This window comes from Bos taurus, chromosome 10 (genome assembly GCF_002263795.3).
Source record: "Bos taurus isolate L1 Dominette 01449 registration number 42190680 breed Hereford chromosome 10, ARS-UCD2.0, whole genome shotgun sequence".
Lineage (NCBI taxonomy): Eukaryota > Metazoa > Chordata > Mammalia > Artiodactyla > Bovidae > Bos > Bos taurus.
In genome coordinates this window covers 15,649,426-15,666,568 of record NC_037337.1, presented here as the reverse complement: position 1 = coordinate 15,666,568, position 17,143 = coordinate 15,649,426, and the positions used below count along the sequence as shown (strand labels likewise).

The 17,143-nt window shown below is 44.0% G+C and overlaps 1 protein-coding gene and 2 long non-coding RNA genes across 3 annotated transcripts in view; 1 reads left to right on the top strand and 2 right to left on the bottom strand.

Moving 5' to 3' along the window:
* Positions 1-17,143, bottom strand: part of LOC132346333 (uncharacterized) — a 77,141-nt gene that overhangs the window by 58,956 nt on the left and 1,042 nt on the right. The gene's annotated exons all lie outside the window — the stretch shown is intronic.
* On the bottom strand, positions 7,029-16,949 carry LOC112448378 (uncharacterized). Its single transcript, XR_003036761.2, has 2 exons — positions 16,846-16,949; positions 7,029-14,382 (listed from the first exon to the last, which is right to left on the bottom strand). It is a non-coding gene; the product is annotated as an uncharacterized lncRNA (long non-coding RNA).
* ANP32A (acidic nuclear phosphoprotein 32 family member A) overlaps positions 14,261-17,143 on the top strand; it is a 38,911-nt gene continuing 36,028 nt past the window's right edge. Inside the window, exon 1 of the mRNA NM_001195019.1 lies at positions 14,261-14,458. Within this exon, the coding sequence (NP_001181948.1) occupies positions 14,405-14,458 (54 nt within the window). The 5' untranslated portion in view covers positions 14,261-14,404. The remainder of the gene's footprint in view (positions 14,459-17,143) is intronic.

The window sequence follows — 17,143 nt, the reverse complement described above, 5'->3', positions numbered from 1 at the left end:
TCCCCTTTTCCTCCTGCCTTCAATCTTTCCCAGCATCAAGGTCTTTTCCAGTGAGTCAGTTCTTTGCATCAGGTGGCCAAAGTATTGGAGCTTCAACTTCAACATCAGTCCTTCCAATGAATATTCAAGACTGATTTCCTTTAGGATGGACTAGTTGGATCTCCTTGCAGTTCAAGAGACTCTCAAGAGTCTTCTCCAACACCACAATTCAAAAGCATCAATTCTTCGGCACTTAGCTTTCTTTATAATCCAACTCTCACATCCGTACATGACTACTGGAAAAACCATAGCTTTGACTAGATGGACCTTTGTCAGCAAAGTAATGTTTCTGCTTTTTAATATCCTGTCTAGGTTGGTCATAGCATTTCTTCCAAGGAGCAAGCATCTTTTAATTTCATTCACCATCTGCAGTGATTTTGGAGCCCAGGAAAACAAAGTCTCTCACTGTTTCCATTGTTTCCCCATGTATTTGCCATGAAGTGAGTACATCATGCAAAATGCAGGCGGGATGACTCACAAGCTGGAATCAAGATTACCGGGAGAAATATCAACAACCTCAGATGTGCAGGTGATACCTTGGTAATGGCAGAAAGGAAAGAAGAACTAAAGAGCCTCTTGATGAAGGTGAAAGAGTAGAGTGAAAAAGCTGTCTTAAATCTCAACATTCAAAAGACAAAGTTTATGGCATCTGGTCCCATGGCAAGTAGATAGGGGAAAAAATGGAAACAGTGACAGATTTTATTTTCTTAGGCTCCAAAATCACTGTGGATGATGACTGCAGCCTGAAATTAAAAGACACTTGCTCCTTTAAAGAAAAGCTATGACCAACCTAGACAGCATATTAAAAAGCAGAGACATCACTTTGCCTTCAAAGGTCCATCTAGTCAAATCTATGTTTTTTTCAGTAGTCATGTACGAATGTGAGAGTTGGACCATAAAGAAGGCTGAGTGCCGAAGAATTGATGCTTTTGAACTTGAGAGTCCCTTGGACTGCAAGGAGATCAAACCAATCAATCCTAAAGGAAATCAGTCCTGAATATTTATTGAAAGGGCTGATGCTGAAGCTGAAGCTGTAGTACTTTGGCCACATGATGGGAAGAGCCAACTCATGGGAAAAGACCCTGATGGTGGGAAAGGTTGAGGTCAAGAGGAGAAGAGGGGTCACAGAGGATGAGATGGTTGGATGGCATCACTGACTCAATGGGCATGAATTTGAGCAAACTCTGGGAGATAGTGCAGGATAAGGAAGCCTGGCATGCTGCAGTCGATAGGGTCGTAGAGTTGGACACGACTGCGTGACTGAACTGAACTAAACCTCTCATGTCTCCCCATATTGTGAAACCTCTGAAAATCTCTGTTCAGCTCTCAGCCTCCAAGAAATTGTTCTCTGCTAGGTCTCCTAGAGTCTAGATTCTTGCCTTGCTCTTCACATCTCAACAGTGAGCCAAGTAACTGAGGGAAATTTTTATGCAATTTTGGAGGGCTTCTTCTCCACAGCTCCCTTCTGTAAGGCACCTTGCCCTCCAAACCCAGCTGGGTTAGCAGGGCTGAAGTTTGATCTCTTTCCTGTGCCCCAAGACACTCCTGTTCTCTGCTTGGGCTCTCCATTCCTGGGGTAGGAAGAACATGAAGCTGACCTCAAGTGCTTCCTTCTTCTGCCTTGGTTGCTGTCCAGTGTCATCAATCATTGTTTTACACCATTCGTCTAACTTTTATTGTTTACAGCAGGCAGGTGAATCAAATATCAGGTACTCAATCACAACCAGAGCTGGAAATCAGGAGATTCATTTTTGTAAAGGGAATGAATTTAAGGAACATTTATATTTTTCTCATCTGTAACCATAGAGAAAGGCTAAGCATAAAGATCCTCTTATTAACTGCTGCCACTCAAATTCAGATTCCAAACTGAAAGTCATAATTTTAGAGTTCTTGCCTTTATTTTCATGCCTCTCTTAAAATCATTAATAGCTTAATAAAATATATTCATTCTAATCTTTGCTAAATTTTCTATTCATAAAATTGGAGTGAAACAAAAACATGTGCCTATTGCTTTTCATATTTATAGAGCATTACAGACAAAAAGTTACATTTCTTAGGTCAAAGACAGAACACAGTAGTACAAGTGCTAAAACAGATTCCCTTGGTTTTAGGTGTGGAACATGATGCTTTGATATATGTATATGTTGCAAAATGACTACCACAATAAGTTTAGCTAACTAACATCCATCCCCACAAACAGTTTTGCTTGTTTGTTTCTTTGTTTTTCATGTTATGCGAACTTTTAAGACCTACTCTCTTAGCAGCTTTCAAACGTACAACACAGTATTGTCAACTTTGGTCATCATGCTATACATTGCATCCCCAGGATATATAACCAGAAGTTTGTACCCAAAGGTAAAAAACTGCCTTTTCCCATTTTCTCCACCTGCTATCCCCCATGTCTGGCAACATCAGTCTGTTCTCTGCACTATGAGTTCAGTTTTTTAAGATTTCATTTAAAAGTGAGATTACACAGTGTTTATATCGCTCTGACTTCTTTTGTTTAGGATAATGCTCTCAAGGTCGATCCATGTTGCTGCAATGCACTCATCCGTCAGTGGATACTTGGGTTGTTTCTGTACCTTGGCTGTTGTAAATAATGCCGAAGTGGGCGTGGAGGTGCAGATACCTTTTCCAGGTAGTGGTTTTTTTCCTGCAGCTGTATACCCAGAAGTAAAATTTCCGGATCACATGATAGTCCTATTTCTCATCTTTTGAGGAAACTCCGCACTGTCTTCTGTAGCAGATGTGCCAATGCACATCCTTATGGCACTACACGAGTGTGCCCTTTTCTCCAAATCCTTGACAGCACTTGTTGTCTCTCGTGTTTCTGATCAAAGACATTTTAATAAGTGTGAGATGATAGACCACTGAGGTTTTGATTTGTATTTCCCTGATAATTATGATGCTGAGCACCTTTTCAGGTACCTGTTGGCCATTTGTATGTTTCTTCAGAAAAAAAAAATGTCTGTTCAGTTCCTCTATACATTTTTTTCATTGGATTCTTTTTGTTTTTGTTACTATGGAATTATTGTTTATATATTTTGACTATTAACCCCTTACCAGATACATGAGTTGCAGAAAATTTCTCCCATTCTATAGGCTGATTTTTCACTTTGTTGATAGTATCTTTTGCTGTGCAGAAATTTTTTAATTTGATGTAGTCTTACCCATTTATTTTTAATTTTGTTGCCTGTGCTTTTGGTATCAAATCCAAAAAATCACGGTGAAAATTACTGTCAAGGAGTTTACCCCTATGTTTTCTTCCAGAAATGTTGTGGTTTCAGGTCTTTGAGCTTTGTCATATCATTCTGTCTTCCTTTTTGATGAGTGTAAAACCCAAAGGAACAAATATTGTATACCTTCATTAAAACTGGCAGAGACACAAAATTAGAGTTAGGGAGCTCTGTAATTCCCATCTCTCCTACAGATTGTCTTTTAAGACAATTCAATCCCTGGGTAGGAGCCTAAAATAAAAGACAATTCCTGAGTAGAAATCTAAAATAAAAATTTTATAGTAGAAAAGCTTCTGTGTTATGGTCATAGAAACAAGAATTTATTTTTGTTTCCTTCATGTTGGAAAGAATAAAGAAGTTGCTTAGCCATCTTTGGTTCTCCAATACCCTATTGCTATTTATGTGATATTGAAGATCAAAGTTATTTAAATCAAGGGTCCCTGATCTCTGGGATCTAATGCCTGATGATCTGAAATGAAGCTGATGTAACAATAATAGAAATAAAGCATGCAATAAGTGTAATGCCCTTGAATCATCCCAAAACCATCCTCCCCCCACCCCCAGTCCATGGAAAAATAGTTTTATATGAAATTAGTCCCTGGTGCCAAAAAGGTTGGGGACCACTGATTTAAATGTTTCAAAGAAACTTTTTAAAGTAGAATGCCAGCTGTGCTTGAAGCATTATTTAGCCGTGTCTGTGTGTGTGTCTGTGTGTATGCTGTGCTAAGTTGCTTCAGCTGTGTCCAACTCTTTTTGACCCTTTGAACTGCAGCCCACCAGGGTCCTCTGTCCATGGATTTCTCCAGGCAAGAATACTTCAGTGGGTTACCATGCCCTCCTCCAGGGCATCTTCTTGTCCCAGGGATCAAACTTGTGTCTCATAATATGTCTCGCGTTGGCAGACAGATTCTTTACCACTAGCACCACCTGGGAAGCTCTAGATATATGTAAATATATATAATGGGGTAACATTTTTGTTACCCCTCCATTATGTCAGATCCTCCAAATGTGTCAGACATTCTTACCTTCACAGAGTTACTGTGGGAGGGGTAATTGAACACAGTACATGGGAGTAAGTGGTCTCTTGATAACTTTTGTAGTGTTAAAAAAGCTCAAGGAAGGGAAGATCTTATTTGTTTGGGTGGATCATAAAAGGTTTCATGATGCAGTGCTATCAAAATTGATCTTAAATTTTGGGCAGAACTTTGGTAAGGATTAAAAGGAAAGGGCATATCACATCAAAGTGATACAAAGGGAGAGTCACATCAAAGGTAGAAAAGAGGGGAATAGCAGATGATCTGATTTGTCTAGAAATTAGAGATAACAATGGGAAGGTAGTGTGGGATCTTCTCATTGGGGGACTAAATGCTAGTTTGTGGGGTGTAAGCCACCTGGAACCAAAGAGGCTACTGTTGATGGAAGGAACACTGTGACTAGAGCTCATCTGGTCATGGGAGGATATCAGGACCTCAGGGCCAGTGCTGGTTCACAGAAGTTTCTAACTACCTGAGTAGAAAATCTTGAAGAAGGTCATGATTTGCATAAAACTTAATTTAATTAAGGTAAAAGACTTTCCTATATTCTGAAATTAGCCCTCTCTATTCTACTATTTAAAACATAGTCTATAGAAAATATATGATAAATCCCCATGTTCACTGCAGCATTATTTACAGTAGAATAGACATGGAAACAAACTGTCAGTGTATGAATGGATAAATTATGATATACACTTATTTATAAATATTAATATATGTGATATATATGTGATATATTTATATATGAATATTATCCAGCCATAAAAAGGAAGTTTTTAAAGTACTGTTCTTATTTGGTGAAATTAAAAGTTGACAATCATATATTGGTCCTTAAAACATTTTTTTTTTATATTATTGGTCAGAAAACTAAAGCCTGGGAGCTACTGTCATATAGGGCCAATTGGAGCTGGTTGAGTACTCTTGGACAGAATGGAGAAAGTGGGCTAAGAGGAGGAAAGATATTTGGGAAATAACACTTAGAAGATGAAGCAACCATTTGGCTATGTGTCGAAAGGTAGCCTAATGAAAGCAGGAGAGTGAGGGACATGATGGCATTTTGGTAGAGGCAAAGCAGGCAGCATCGGGCTTCCCTGGTGGCTCAGTTGGTAGACAATCCGCCTGCAGTGTGGGAGACCTAGGTTTGATCCCTGGGTTGGGAAGATCCCCTGGAGAAGGAAACAGCTACCCACTCCAGTATTCTGTCCTGGAGAATTCCATGGACTGGGCTGGAAGAAGCACAAGCTGGAATCAAGATTGCCGGGAGAAATATCAATAATCTCAGATATGCAGATGACACCACCCTTATGGCAGAAAGTGAACAGGAACTCAAAAGCCTCTTGAGGAAGGTGAAAGAGGAGAGTGAAAAAGTTGGCTTAAAACTCAACATTCAGAAAACGAAGATCATGGCATCTGGTCCCATCACTTCATGGGAAATAGATGGGGAAACACTGGAAACAGACTATTTTTGGGGGCTCCAAAATCATTGCAGATGGTGACTGCAGCCATGAAATTAAAAGACGCTTACTCCTTGGAAGGAAAGTTATGCCCAACCTAGACAGCATATTGAAAAGCAGAGACATTACTTTGCCAAAAAAGGTCCGTCTAGTCAAGGCTGTGGTTTTTCCTGTTGTCATGTATGGATGTGAGTTGGACTGTGAAGAAAGCTGAGCGCCGAAGAATTGATGCTTTTGAACTGTGATGTTGGAGAAGACTCTTGAGAGTCCCTTGGACTGCAAGGAGATCCAGCCAGTCCATTCTGAAGGAGATCAGCCCTGGGATTTCTTTGGAAGGAATGATGCTAAAGCTGAAACTCCAATACTTTGGCCACCTCATGCGAAGAGTTGACTCACTGGAAAAGACTCTGATGCTGGGAGGGATTGGGGGCAGGAGGAGAAGGGGACGACAGAAGATGAGATGGCTGGATGGCATCACTGACTCAATGGACGTGAGTGTGAGTGAACTCCGGGAGTTGGTGGTGGACAGGGAGGCCTGGTGTACTGCGATTCATGGGGTCGCAAAGAGTCGGACACAACTGAGCGACTGAACTGAACTGAACTGATGGTCCATACGGTTATAAACAGTCAGACACAACTGAGCAACTTCCACTCACTCAAAGCAGTCAGAGGCTAACAGGGAAGATCATTTTAGTTGTGGCAATGTTCTGTGGACGATCCTGTAGGAAACTTGAAAAATGTCCCTTGGGCAACTGAAATGTCAGTCTGGAGCTTGGAAGAGAGGTCATTTCTTGATGAAAGAATATATTTATTTTATACCTACTGTGAGCTAAGCGCTGAATTTGGGGGGAAAAGATATATTTGCGTGTCAATTATACAGACTCCCTTACAATGATCTTTTCTTCATTAAGTACTTGTTTCTTTATACAGTCATCCTTGGAGATTCACGGGGGATGGGTTCTAGGAACCACTGCAGATACCAAAATCTGAGGATGCTTGCGTTCCAGTGTTGGCCTCTGAAGCTTTCCCTCTGCATCCATGGATTCAACCAATCTTGGTTGTGTTCTACTGCCTTTATTTTTTTTAATCTGCATGTTAGTGGACCTACACAGTTCAAACTCATATTGTTCAAGAGTCAACAATATAGCTATTTTATTTCTCTTTTATGGTACTTTAGAAGCTCTAATTCAAAGATATATCACAAATACAATAATAAATATCTAAAATTTACAACTAATCTACAAAATTATAAATGAATCAAAAACTAAGACTGAAAAAAAGTTTTATTAGTGTATTGGTTAGCCGAGGCTTCAGTAACAAATAAACAAACGTGTAATAGCACAGTACCATAAAGTCTCTCACTTGGTCACACTCTGTCTCTTGATGAGCAAGTGAATAGGTTGGTAGAATGGCTCTCCAAGGAGACCCAGGCAGATGAGAGGTTCCACCTGCATGAACAACACATGGCTTCTAAAGTCACTCTGTCACTTCCATCTCAGTCAGCATGCATTCAAGATTTCATCCCTCAAAGTGGCAAACATGGCTTCTACTCACACTCTACTGGCTAGAACTCAGATATATGGCTCAATCTAACACGGGCAGCTGGGAGGCACAGTCAAGCTTTATGTCCAGGAAGAAGAGGAAATGGATTTGGCTGAATAATTAGCTGTCTGCCACGGTTTGTATTATTAATAAATTGTCTGAGAAAGAGTTAGATTCTAATAAGTGAAGCACTTGATCATGAAGAGCATTTAGTCTGTCAATAAATAGAATCTTGAGCACTGCATCTCTGGAGAGAAGTTACTGCCATTTATAAGGAACGTCTATTCATGTAACAGTTAAACCATGCTTTATATTTGTAAAAATAAAACAGTTGAATTCCTATAAGATTGTGCAGAGTCCTTGCCAGGGTATCATTTGCTTTTTCCAGCTGAAAAGGAATCTAAGCTAAGTGACCTGAGATGATGGGGGGCAAGAGGAAAAAGGACAGCATCCCAAGATTAATATGTTTTCTATAAGCAGATCCTTTCCGACCTTCCTTTTTGTTCCCAGGAACATGGGCCTCTTTGATGTGTTTGTGGTTTTTGCATTTCTTTTACCATCAGCATTTTTCCTTCAAAATTGTCCTTAAAGAGACTGTATCCTATTGTGAACCCTTACTTAGCCTGTGACCATTTGCCTATTTCAAATAAATTTTTACTACAAATCTCATACTGATCAGCTTAGTTCTGCACCTGAGCCTGAATATACGTTCACAGTAGATAGAAATCCATCAGCAGTAAAAACATCACTACTCATGATCTTGTATCACCTGATATCCAGAGATCTCTGCATTTATTCATGACGTATGACTTGTAGATTACTTCTATCCTTAGCATAGCCCTTAGGACTAAATTCTTTGTGACTTAAAATCAATTATCTCTACTGCAGATCCTTCTTCTCAAAGTCTTAGTTATTACCAGCTCAGCTTTGTAAGTATTTCGTTGACATCACATTGTTTCTTGTGGCCTCAGGTTTGGAGAGGGAAGCATTTGAAAGAAAATTAGAGTTCAGCTATTAGCTCTGTTTTAGGTTGGTCCTAGATATGTAATGCAATCTTGTCTTGGTTTCTTTGGGTTGCTTTAACAAAATACCACAGGTTGGATGGTTTATAAATTAAAAGGAATGTACTTCTCTTTAACAGTTCTGGAGGCTAGGAGTACAAGGTCAGGTGCCAGCATGGTTGGGTGAAGGCTATCTTCCAGGTTGCAGACTTCTCACTATGGGGCCTCTTTAATAAGGGCACAAATCTCAATCATGAGGGCTTATGATTTAGTCACCTCCTGTGAGAGGAGGCCCCACCTCTTAAGACCAACACTTTGGGGATTAGGATTTCAACATATGAATTGTAGGGGAAGGTGCACAAACATTCAGACCATTGCAAGTCTCTTCGTAGTAAATAGTAGTGAGCAGGGGAGGAGCTCAAATAAAGCTAATTTGGATCTTTAGGAAACCTTCACAGTATTATTTAATCAAAACATTTCAGTGGGTTTTGCTTTTGGTCATCTAGCATCAGAATACTCTTTGGGCAGGATTCTTAAATAGATAGGAAGCGGCACTATAGAAGCTACAGGGGGCAGATAATCTTTTCCTCTGATAGCTGGGGCCTCTGCAAACAGTCCTGCCCAGGGCTTTGGACCTTGAAGGTGTGACACAAAAATGAAGGCTTGTGAAAAATCATTCACAGCAGTGGAGGGGTGTAGAGTCCACAGGCTAGAGCTGACTTCTGAGGTATGGGGGTCCTCTGAAGACTACACCTTAGAGTACCACATTAAATGCTCCAGATCACTCAGCTTTACTGCTCTTTTCCTCTACCTTGGTCTTTGGTTATGAGATATAAGAAATTGCCTACTGCTTGTTCAGTCAGGGAAAGTTTCTATTGTCTGCACTAAGAATTCCTACTAGCACAAACATCCCTGAAATCTGCTATATTTCCTATTAAAATAATGTTTTCTTCTTGCAAAAATACTTATCAACTGAAAACCTTAGGAATTATATAGACAGGAACAAAAACCAGTGTAACCGCAACACCCACAAAGAACCTCTGTAAAAAGTTTTAAACATGTTCTGGTGCATACTCTCCTAGACTTTTCCCCTGGATATGTGAACATATTCTGTTTATTTAGCTATTATTAAAAAATGCTGCCATACCGTGATCAACATGGGTGTTATTTACCTGCTATTCTGCCTCATCTATAATACTGCTTCTCCCCATGAACATGAATATAGACATCATGAGTTGGTCCAGCCTTGTGAAAAGTATTTGTCACACTTAGGCAAGTTGCCTTTGAATAAACATATGTAGAAGTGACATAATTCTCCTACACAAGAAGGCATACAAAATGATTTCAGACGACAGGGTTCCTCTGCTGGGTAAAAATCCTCATATGACTCTTGGTGAGGTCAAGTGATATGTAATTTTTACATTCAAGTTGTTACAATTCAGAATTTCAGAATAAGTTCAGGTCCTAATGTTTCCATGAAATAATTTTAAAATTACTAATTTCTTGGAGTGCATTATATTGATCTCTAAGAAGAATTATAGAATATACATTTTTAAATAATTTCTTTTATATACAAATAACTGCCATTACAAAGTAGGTAAGCTGAGAGGACAACTTTACCAGGTAGGCTTAAACTTATAGACTATTTGCAGATAGTAAATATATTAAAAGTTCTTAAGAAAGTCTGTTCTCTTCCTCTTCCCTCTTAATAGACTTCAGTACTCTTCTTCAAAGAGATAACTTCAACCCCAGATAGATTAAGATGAATTAGTAGATTCTAAATGCATTTTTATTTTTTCAACCTCTGTTGCCCTCAGCCTTGTTCTCTGGCTCTTCATTCCGTTATTTGCCTTTAAGGCTTTTTTTTTCATTTCTTTTCTCATGGCATTGCTGTTGTTGTTTACAGTAAGTCCAGGCTGACTCTTTGCTACCCCATGGGCTGTAGCCCACCAGGCTACTCTGTCCATGGGATTCTCTAGGCCATTCCCTTCTCCAGGGATCTGCCCAACCCAGGGATCGAACCCAGGTCTCCTCCATTGGCAGGCAGATTCTTTACCTCTAAGCCACAGGGAAGCCCTTTTATAGCCATATTTAATACTAAAATGTTTATAATACTAAAATATTTAATACTAAAATGCTATGGTTTTCTTCCCAGTGAATGGTAAACAAACTTTCCTTATTGCTACTCCCAAACTACCTTTAATAAGTATATTAAAGAAACAGACTCAAAATTTCTAGTGAGTTCCTAACAAGTATATAGGTGATAGTTCTTTTTTCTTTTTTCTTAAACTACTTTTAAGCTGCTTTTGTGATTTTTTACTATTTTAAAATCACATATAATGACTATTCTCATTATATATTGCATAATGACAGTGCTTTTTCTCCATAACCAACACAATGATAAGGTGTCAATAATAAAATTCAATAATTCTGAAATTCAGTAATTTGAACGATAAAATCATCCAATGCTTTATTAAGCAAATTAAGAATGTTTTAACTTTTTAGATCCTGAACCTCAACATGCCTTTGCTATTCAAATCAAAATGCAGTAGCCTTCACATTTGTTACCATGAATTTCAAAAGAATAATTTACATTTCTAAAAAAAAAGGAAAAAAATAATCTGCATTTGTAAAAGCTATTTATATAGAAAGACAAAAGAGAACATAACTAAGCTGGAGCCTTTCCATATCATTGTCTTTTGGGGTCCAGGCAGCGAAACCATGATGTAGGTGAAAAAGTACTATGGCCAGGTTCCAGTGTATGTGATGCAGGCTGAAGAGCAAGAAGCTCAACTGTGAATACCTTAACTTGACTCCTAAAAGGATGCTAACCAGAGGGTCTCCATTTTTAGAGGCCAGGCAAGTGTAAATGAGTTAAAATGGCAGCAGCATCAACGTGGGTTACTTATAAAACAGTACTTTTCAAAATGTATTGAGAGACTAAGGACACCCATTGCTCATACCTCTTAGAGAATAAGATTGCTCATTTGTTGGGAATGGTTCTTGAAGGAAAATATTCTTCCTGTTCTGGAAGGCAGGAAGGTATCTTTCCTTACTTGAAGGCCATCTTTCTCCCTAGGGGCTCAAACTTTTGAATTGTATCTCATTTATTCTTCTCAATGTGAATCAAATCCAGTTCTACAAGTTACAAACTCTGTATCTTTCATAACCTAACTCCCATTGTAGAATCATTCAAGAGTTAGGAACTCATCTTCTCCAAAATTCAGCCACATTCCTTGATATGGGGCTTCTCTTCTCACTATGCCTGATATTCAGAGCCATTAAGGGAACATTTATTTCCTGTAATATGCAATGAAGTCCAATTTAAGAAACTCTGTAAAACAGGGACTATAAGGGCAGTGGTGGTGGTGTTTTGTTTTGATGTTTGGTTAAGTAGCCTGGGGCAAATGGCTCAGCTTTGGCTGAGCTATATTATTTCTTTTTGGCAACAAAAATAAAAATCACTAAAATTTTCTGAGAAATAAACTACAAACAAATCTATTTGTGAGTGAGAGAAAAATCTCTTCTTTCAAAGTATGTTGGAAGTATTCAATTGGCTAAATACACTTCTTGGATATTTTAACTTCTGTAATGACTGACATCCAGTAAAGCCTTCAATTTTCTAAAACCAGTACAAAAGCTGTTATAAGTTTAATATTTTGAGTAGTAATCAAGTCACGACTTTTTCAATTCTGATTTGGTCCTGTACATTCTTTTTAACAGAGGTTTGGGCTCCCAAGTCATCCTCTCCAGTCTTCCTATGTTAAATTGAGCTATTTGTTTCAGTTCAGCAGAGCTGGATGGTGGGTAGCTCTGCATTTGATTGGTTGACTTTTAAAGGATTACTTCTCTGGAAAGATACTGTCTCATATCACATTGCTAGTGGTGTGGACTTAGCTGCAGTTAAAATTTTAAATTGAAGATGAGCATTTACCACCAGAGAGAACAAACTTCAGGACTCTTGTGTTACACAGATTCTATGTATCATGTCAGCATACTGTGTTTGTGATGAAGAGCTCTGTTTTCAAGCAACCTTAAATACCATATCCAGAAATAACAACTGACTCTGGCAAAGAGAAGTAATTTGGGGTCCCTCTATGTTTTATAATGAAACCAATATATTTTAAAACGATAAATTCCAACTACACAAATTGATGTCAATAAGATTAACAAAACTGATGACTGACATCTGCTAACACAAGTAAAACACCCCATAATACTTATACCCAGATGAAATAAAACAATGGCTTCCCAGTTTTATTTTGCATCTCCCAGTTACTCAAAAAGTAAATATGACCCCTTTTCAAATTTCACTTAATATTTTACCTGAAAGAACTTACTGAGTAAAATGCTTAGTTGCAGGATTTCACATTTGCAATCCATCAGGTTACAATTTCAAAGTTACAGTTTCTTCCCCAGTGTAGGCATTCACTATGTGCCTTTTACATTGTCACTTTTTATTTCCTCCTAAATTTTATATATTCAAGAATATAACTGTATAAGAGTTATGTAAAAATATTTCAGACTTGCAACATACATACATATTGGTTTATCTATCCCTTGAACCCATGTCTCTGAAAAATAAATACAATGTATCCAAAAGAACTACCTTCGAGCACATGAGGAAGAGTGTAGACGTGTAGAAATAAAAGAATCGAAAAATACTTGTGTGGGGATGTATTTGTCCTGTTGACAGCAGTCCCTATTACCTATTAACAGACATAGGCAGCCAACTTAGTACACAATAAATGTTCTAGAACTGGCCACAATAAGTTGGTAACCAGGTGGGAATTAAGGCTTTAAGATCTCTTACAACTGTGATTCAGAAACCCCAAAGCAAGCAAACCGTAAAACCTGGAGAAAGTGCTCCAAATAGAGCCTCTTTGGCAGTCCAAATTGAACCAAATGACTCAGGTGGACAATTAAAAACTGTGCGCCGTTTTCTTTCACTAGGTCAATAAAGCCCATAAATAATGTTTGGTCCAGAAAACCAGACTTACTAGCACCTTCCTTTTCCATTTTTAAAATATTCAAAATATTCAGCATCAATTCTTGGTCCATGGTCTTTACTCATTTATTGACTAAACAAGACTGCCGGTGCCTCTAGATCACTCCTTCCAAACTGACCTTATATGACAACAAACTGAAATGCCCCTTTAAGTAGAGGATCTAGACCGCGAGTTAAGTCACCCAAAGGTGGACGCATCTTATTTACTTATGTATTCAAGGGGCTGCGATGGTCACGGCTGGACTACGACGAGGAGGGAGGGGAAGGGTCGCGCGGATTGTGAGCCGCAGACCCGGAGTGGGAACCCGCGGAGGAGATGGGGGGCAGCAGCCTCGCTCCGCTAGCTTGGCCCTCTGGACCCAGAAAATGACCAGCCCCTCCCCCAACTGCACCCTTGATCCCTCCCCCCTTTTTCCAGGCCTTTCATCGGCCCGCCCGCCGAGCAGTTCGCGGCCCCCAGACCTCTCGCCGCCTGCCTCTTTCCACAGCCCAGTCGTGCGGCGCGGACAGACCCGGGGCGAAGCCCACGGCCCGGCGAGGACCCCTACCCCCGGCCCCTCCGGCCGCACCCCTCCCTTTGGTGTAACGCACCTGCGGCCCCGCCCCCGGCCAAAAGCTGAGGCGGCGGCGGGCTGGCGAGGCCAGGCGGCTCGGCCCTCCAGGCACAGTCGCCTTCCCTTCCCCCGCCATTCCGCCCACCCCCCTCGCTCAGCCACCGAGCTGCCGCCGCGCTCCTCAGCCGCCCCGAAATCTAAAGGGGTCCGTCTCCGGCACCACAACCAAATGGCTGAGCCTCCCTGGCCGGCTGCGCAGCCCGCCCATTGGTCCCTTCCCCCCCCGCCTCCACCACCATTCGCTGTTGCCCGGAGACCGGCGACGGCGATTGGCTAACGCTGCTGTCACTCATTCGCGAGGCCGCCGATCCCGCCTCCACGGTGATCAGGTTAGTGTGCGCCGCGGGTGCTGGGGGCTCGAGAACCGAGCGGAGCTGGTTGAGCCTTCAAAGTCCTAAAACGCGCGGCCGTGGGTTCGGGGTTTATTGATTGAATTCCGCCGGCGCGGGAGCCTCTGCAGAGAGAGAGCGCGAGAGATGGACATGGACAAACGGATTCATTTAGAGCTGCGGAACAGGACGCCCTCTGATGTGAGCATTTGCCAAAAATATCTCTGTCGGTCCATTCTCCTACTTTGTGTGTGTGCGCGTTAGGGGGAGGCACTTTTTTTTTGAGGGGGGGCGCCCGGGAGATGTGGGTTTGGGGGTCGGACTGCAAATGAATTGCAAGGTTGGGGGGTTGCAATGCCATCCAAGCATGTTCCGGCTGCCGCCGCCGCTGCCCTTGGTGTGTGACTACCTGTGCGTGTGCTCCCGCGTGTGCGAATGTGGGTGCGAGAGTGTGCGTGCGAGTGTGCACCCATCGGGGGCCAGCGGGCGCACGCGTTTGGGTCGGAGAGAATGAGGCAAAATAACCCTCTGAGCTCTCTGCTCCCGTGACTCCGTCTGGGGGAAAGATTAACGAGGGAGGAGGAGGAGAGGGGCTGCCTCCTGGATTTAACAACAAAAAAAGGGGGGTTTTATATTTTATAAATGAATCCCCCCTTCCGCCCCCCTCCCGCGCCTTCCCCCTCCCTTTCTCTCTCTCTCTCTCGCACACACACAATAAGTTTTGGGCTTCGCGAGTCCGGTTTAGTTTCTGATAAATGTGGGCCGAGGCCCCTGGGGAGAGCGCGTGGGGAGGGGGCTGCAGCGGAGTTGGGAATGGCTCGAGTTTAAAGTGCGTCTTCATTTCTTTGCAGTGATGAGGCGAGAGACGGGGGAGCCATATTTGTAACTTTGTAGTGTTCGTGAACGCGCCCTTTCTCTCCCTCCCTCCCTTTCTCTGCCTCCCTTCCTCTCCTCCTCTGTCTCCCTCACTCTTTCCACCCCACCTTCGGGCCAGATGCTGATGTTTCTTCCTTTCCTTCCGAAGGGAGGATAAATGGAAAGAAGGGGGGGAGGGATTTTCGAACGTGCAAAGGCACAGATAATCCCCGCGCCTCCCCACCTCGCGCGATCGCTACTGCAAGTTACCCAAAGGCTACGTCCCGGTCCCCCCTCGCCTCTGCTCCTTCCGGCCTCCCTAAGATGCCAGCCTTTGAGCCCTGACGCCCTCCGGCCTCGACCCCCGGCCCGTCTTTCTCTAGGGTGGGCTCCTTGGCAGCCATTCGGCGCCCGATTAATAAATGGGCCCGGGAAACTTTGTCAGGACGCGAGCTGCCCAGAGCTGGTGCCCGTGGTGGGTATTGGCTGGGTCCAGATTTCTGCGGGCATAGCAGACACGCAGCTCGGGGATGGGAGTTTGCCTTCCCGTCGCCGTTATTGATTGGGCAGCAGCGGGAGTACAGCCGGAGGAAACTTACACGGATGGGAACTGGGAGGCTCGGGCGAAAGCTCACCCCCAAGGAAGGGAAAGGTGACAGTGGGTTACTCGGACGCCCGTTTTTATTTCTGTCTCCCTCTCGCTTTCAAACACTGTTTTATGTGAGTTGGTGGCTCAGCGGAGGAGACCCCGGGTCTGGGGCGGAGACGCTGGCTGACTCCTCTGGTGGCCCCTCTGGGACCAGCGGAGCGCGGGCGGGTGGACACCCTCACCCCAGCCCCGGTGGCCAGGGTTCCACAGAGTTGGGAGTTTGGGGGGCACTGTGCGCTGACCTGTCGCCCCTCCAACCCGTTAAAACCCGAATCCCTGGCGGAGGCAGGCCTTGCTTCCTCTTTTCTCTAGTTCCTCCCCCAAACCTGAGTGAGACTTTTGAAAACAAGATCCTTTTTGTGCCCCCCCCCCCCCCCCCCATCATAACGCAGCTGTGGACTGTAGACGTGCAGTGCCTTATGGCGCGCAGGGCGGGGAGGGGGTGGCGGAGGGAGGGGAGGGGTTGCCCGCCGGAGGACGCTGGAGTTTCCGCGAACAATTTGCCGGCGGTTTGCGTTTCTCTGGCCAGTTTCGTCCCAGCTTGGACCCCGAGCCCAGAGGATTGGGGGGCTGGGTGTGGTGATGGGGGAGGGGGCCGGAGCCGCGGGCTTCCCGCGTACTTTCCGGAAGCCCCCCGTGCGGAGGGGGAAGGGCGCCAAGTAGGGGGCCGGGGTCGCGGTGGGAGGGTGTGGAGGCGCGGTTCGGGCGGCCAACCCTACCCCCCGCTGCTGGCCAACTGGGAGCGAGATCGAAAGCGGGTCGAACCGGCTCTTTAAACTTCCCGAGAGTGTGCTGGGGGAGGGGAACGCGCCGCGCCGATCTGGGAGCGATTTCTCACGCTTCGCCCCCTCGCCTCCGAGCCTCCCGGCCCACTCGCCTGCCCCCTGCCTTGAGGCGGGGTGGGGTGGACGGGGCACTTTCTGTCCGTTTGGGGAGGAGGGAGAGAAAGCTAGCTAATGAGGGACAAAAGGGGTGGGGGAGGAGGGGCTCGGTTTTTTAAACGTTCTTAAAATAAATAGCTCCCGGAGAGCGCCCCCTGCACCCCTCCCCGCCCTGCTCCCCCCGGGACCCCCATCACACCCACCTTGGGAGCCTCTCCCAACTCTGATCCGGGGGCTGGTAGCCACGCCGCGACGCCGAAATAGGACGAGCAGCCATGTTTCCCGGGTCTCGCGCGGCCCGCCCCGCCCCTCCCCCATGGCGCGGCCGGCGCCGAGCGCGGGGCTCCGAATGCGGGCGCCGGGCTCCATGCGGCGCGGGGCGCGGGCCGGCGGCCGGGCGACGGGGCGGCCGGGCCTCGTGCGCGCGAGCCGGGCCGCGGGCGCGCCGGGCTGGCCCTCGGGCGGGCCTTTTGGCTTCCCGAACTGGTTTGGAGCTCGAGG